The sequence below is a fragment of the Gymnodraco acuticeps genome, unplaced genomic scaffold, assembly GCF_902827175.1.
Source record: "Gymnodraco acuticeps unplaced genomic scaffold, fGymAcu1.1, whole genome shotgun sequence".
In the NCBI taxonomy this organism is placed as follows: domain Eukaryota; kingdom Metazoa; phylum Chordata; class Actinopteri; order Perciformes; family Bathydraconidae; genus Gymnodraco; species Gymnodraco acuticeps.
Genome location: NW_022989985.1, coordinates 293,214 through 297,586, shown reverse-complemented (window position 1 = coordinate 297,586; position 4,373 = coordinate 293,214). Strand labels below are relative to the sequence as shown.

Sequence of the window (4,373 nt, the reverse complement as noted above, 5' to 3'; positions counted from 1 at the left end):
TGAAATTGGAGCTAGAGATGCTTTAAAGGAAGATTAACCTCATAGAATGACCAACAACTTGGTTTACTGATCTTTCCTGTACCATTCACCACTCTGAACTGAATGACCACAGACACTTAGGAGTAATTCTTCAAACCAAGAAAGAGTCAACTTCCATGAAAATAGAGACAACGTTTCCATTGTGCTTTCTTTGTCAAGGAAGGCTAAAAGTCATTTGTAGCTCTGGGCGGGCGGTTAGTTGGATGAAGTTACAGCCTGTACATCAATTATCATGGATAGGCAAATGCAGAGGGAAGTGTGGTTTCATTTTAGGACCTTACTGCTTAAGATTTATCATGAGACTGTTGCTTAAACTCAGCCAAAAGTCGGTTGACCTGCTCCCTAAATAACGCATATCAGGCAAAGACTGTAAATATGTGTTTAAATGAATGTAATAATTATGCATGTAAGCAAGGGTGCAAGGGCTTGGTTGTTAACAAGTATCACTCTACCAACATCTTCACTACGAGTTAGTAGAATAAAATACCTTTCAATAAGACTTATACAGCATTTTGGTTGATTAGTTCATGTTTTTTTTACACAAAAAATTAACAACAAAAAAATGTCTTATTTGAAATGCAGAGATCCAGAACAAAAAAGGTTTTAACACTAATTCACTTGACAGCGGTTAAGCGTTGGCGACAACGCTCTGTTCTCTTGTTAGCGCTAATTGCAGCTGTGACAGTGGTTAAAAGCAAAGGTCCTTCTCTGACTCCCAATCATGTATCTCTCCATTACAGAGAGCACTCTAGTTTTTTATTGGTGTAATGAAGTCGATCTTCACTATCATGAAAAGCCTCCTGACCCTGTGGTGCTCTGGGGGCCCCGGACTCCTTATGAAAATATAACTTCGATGTCACACACACACACTATGCAAACAATCATTCAGGCAGGAATATTGTTTTTCTATTACAGTTTAATTAGAACAATAGGAAAGGATAATTTCAATGAAGCAAGTATTAATAATGTACATACAATATGCACTTTCATAAATATTTCTCACTGATGTCTAAATTTGCCTGACAGTTAATCTAATCCTTTTACGCCCTCTTGTGGTGGAAGTACTCACATTGTGTAAATGTCCTTCAAGTTCGGCAGCCTGGCCTCAGCTGTGTAGAGTCGGAGTATAAAATGCCAGCGTTCGATAACATGAAATAAACCATTACTCACATAGTAATGTGTTTAGAAAAAGTCTTACCAACATGACAGATGTTGTTGGATAGAATTGTTTTATGGATTAGTGAATTTTAGGCAATATAACTGAAACAACAAAAATCATCTAGATGAAATGAATGTGGTAAGAATTATCAGAAAGACATCATCATAATTTATCAGCACTTCCACATTAAACAAGATTAATGCAATTTAATGGATTCTGAATTCAATTTGGAAGACAATTTCTCCCCGAGTGCCAATAAAAGACAGTTACAATTTTTGCAGAAAGTAACAAACAAAAACGTTTTAAGGTCACATTTCTTTCAGCTGGGTGTAAAGGAGCCAAGTATGCATGTACATATGATATATTTACATCTGTCATGTTCAAATAATAATAAAAAGGTGTTTGTTAAACTAACTCTAAATAGTATTGGTCTCATTAATACAAAATCACATGTTCCCTGAATTATTTGAAAATATATGAAAGATTTGTTTACAATAACTTGTTGGTATAAACCAAGTCAGTTATGTGTCCGGATGGCCAGCTGTTTTAAGGTCAATGGGCCTTTGAGGTGGGGGGTGCTCTCTGTGGGCCTGCACGCTCCTGTCTTTGAACCGAGGTCAGCTTCTTTAAAAGCAGATTATACTTCCGCTTCATGGTAACATCAAGGCACACTTCAATGTGTTTTAAGCTAAATAAAAGTAAAGGAAAGAAACGTATAATGTCATACTATTTAATCTTTTAGTGGTGTATTATTGATATTAAAACTTAAGATGTCCTTACATTTGGACTGCAGATATAAAAATGTAATTGTATCAAAGTTTTAATTTGTCAATATTCAAATAGTATTTTAAATGTGAATGCTGCATGTTAAAGTGGAATTTAAGTAAGCACGACATTTGCTTTGTTTTTTTTGTGCTGTTTATTCAGTACAATAGGCATTTCAGTGTTGACGTAAATTCTATCAATGGGAAAGATGCCACTACGTTCATGAAGCATGGCTAAATGCGTATCAATGCACCCGATTCTGATTTCCCACCCACCCACCCAGTCTCCAGCTGACACTGAGTGACTTGATACACCGTGTGTAGTTGTGTGTATGTACGTGCGGCTTGTTTTCTGACGCAGGCAGAGGCAGCGAACCAGTGATGCAGAGCCTCACCCTCACCTTTAAAACCATCGTTGTCAAGTCATTGTCACAGACCCAGATCTTTCTTCAAAGGTGGACGCATCGAGACCACAGCAGGTAAGGAGATAATGTCATTTCACCATTTAAAATAAACTTTAACTTTTTCTAGTTCTGAAATATGTGTTCTGTTTTGTGCACTGTTTGGTTGATTTACCAAAATAATATGTTTCATTCTAGTTGCAAAAGGAAAAAGGATTGGACGTCACTTCGTACAAAATCATCAGAAAATAAATATGTGGGTCTTTGAGAAGATAAGGGAGAGCATGGAGAGCATTCCTCTAGAGCTGAGCCGGTACATGGGGACGAGTGAGGAGGACATCTTTCTCTCTTCTAAAGCCAGTCTCTCTCACAATCTGCACAACAACATCCTCACACCAGACAAAATCCCAGAGTTCTGCCTGCCCCCTAGGCTTTGCAAGAGAAGCAGCACCTTGTCACACTCTTCATATGTAAAGTCAGAGGACCTGAGGAAGAAGAATATACATGCATCAATGGCTTGGAGGAATATAAAGAAACCGTTGCCATTCTCTGCAGAGGGGTATGGTCTGACTGGAATATTTGAGAGCCCCAACACTCGAAGAAAAGAGTCTTTGTTCCACTCAAAGCGCCCTGTTTACTTGTTTGATAGAAGCCGTCCTACTGCACCACCCAGAATGGCAAAAGTGACAAACCTGCCAAAGAAAACGTTATTGGGGGTTCTCCCTCTGTTCTCATCCAAGAGTCTCTCAGAGACAGGAAGCACAGGAAGTGAAACACCTTCTTCCAGTGACTGCTCTCCCCTTAGTTCACCTTATAGTCCTAAATCCTCCCTCTACTTACCACCAGGCAGTGGCCATCTTAAAGGAGCAAAATCCTGCCCGTCGCTGATTAACAGCAGGGAGACCAGAGTGAGATTGAAGAGGGGGGGTTTAAGTTTAACAACATCACACAGCAGCCCTCCGAGTTTAGAGGGCAGCTCACTCACCTTAGCTCCACCTGCTCTCTTCCCGCTGGATGTCCTGCAGTGCCAGGAAAGACCTCAGCACGAACACGTCCTCACTTTGCAGGGCAGAGGAAGAGTGCACCTCTATGCTGAGCACACCACATTCTCCACCAACACGTTTTTATCCCTTTCCACCGTCAGAGTGCGTGTGGAGTCTGTGGAAGGCCTATGGGATGATAGTGACCGACGAACCCTGAACTGTGCAGTGAGTTTGTGTCTGATCCCAGGGAAGCTGCAGCAACAGGAGGGCGCCACCATCAGGAACTGCCGCAACCCTGTGTTTAAAGAAGATTTTTTCTTTACAGAGCTCAGAAGAGAGGATCTGCAGGAGCTGCAGCTCAGGTTGAAAGTAGTGGGTAAACCTGCAGCTGGTGCGATGAGGAGAGGAACAGTCATTGGAGCGGTAACAATACCACTGTCTGAGTTACTTCCTCTTAAAAAACGCATAGATGAATAACTCATGTTGTGTCATTTGGAGAGTGGACAGCACATGATATAAATATGACACAGTGTACAAAGAAAGAGGTTAAAGAGAGGGACGTTAAAAATAAAATAGTTTGTGAAGGTTGTATGAGCATTTCGCAGCTATCGTGTTATAATTTTCAAGATAGTAAGGCTACCACAGAGAGTATTTAAAAGTGTATACAGTATTTAAAAGTGTATAATGTATTTTTGGTATTAAACCATACATGTAAGTCAAACTGCAGTGTCAAATATAGCATGTTTATGTGAGGTTACTGTACCTTGTTTTAGATATCCGGTTTCACCTGTCTCCCTAGCAAGAGAAAATGTTCATAATGTTTGACCATTAACATAATTATTAGACTTTTAAGTTCTTGTAGAAACTGTCCTGAAGGAAACATGTTGCTGTATTGCACAATGCTTGACATTAGTGGAATGTGTTATTGAGTTCACTGGTATGTCCTGTATGCCCATCTCCTTTTACTATTTTGCTTGTGTTGCTTTGATGTGTTCTGTGTGTTCTACACTAAGTACCGCTATGGTTC

At 39.9% G+C, this 4,373-nt stretch overlaps 1 protein-coding gene across 1 annotated transcript; it reads left to right on the top strand.

Annotated features, from left to right (window-relative positions):
- The first annotated feature begins 2,647 nt into the window (after nt 1–2,647).
- Nucleotides 2,648–3,823, top strand: LOC117543955 (C2 calcium-dependent domain-containing protein 4C). Its single transcript, XM_034212647.1, has one exon. It carries the CDS (start codon nt 2,648–2,650, stop codon nt 3,821–3,823), a length of 1,176 nt encoding a protein of 391 aa, XP_034068538.1.
- Nucleotides 3,824–4,373: the final 550 nt, after the last annotated feature.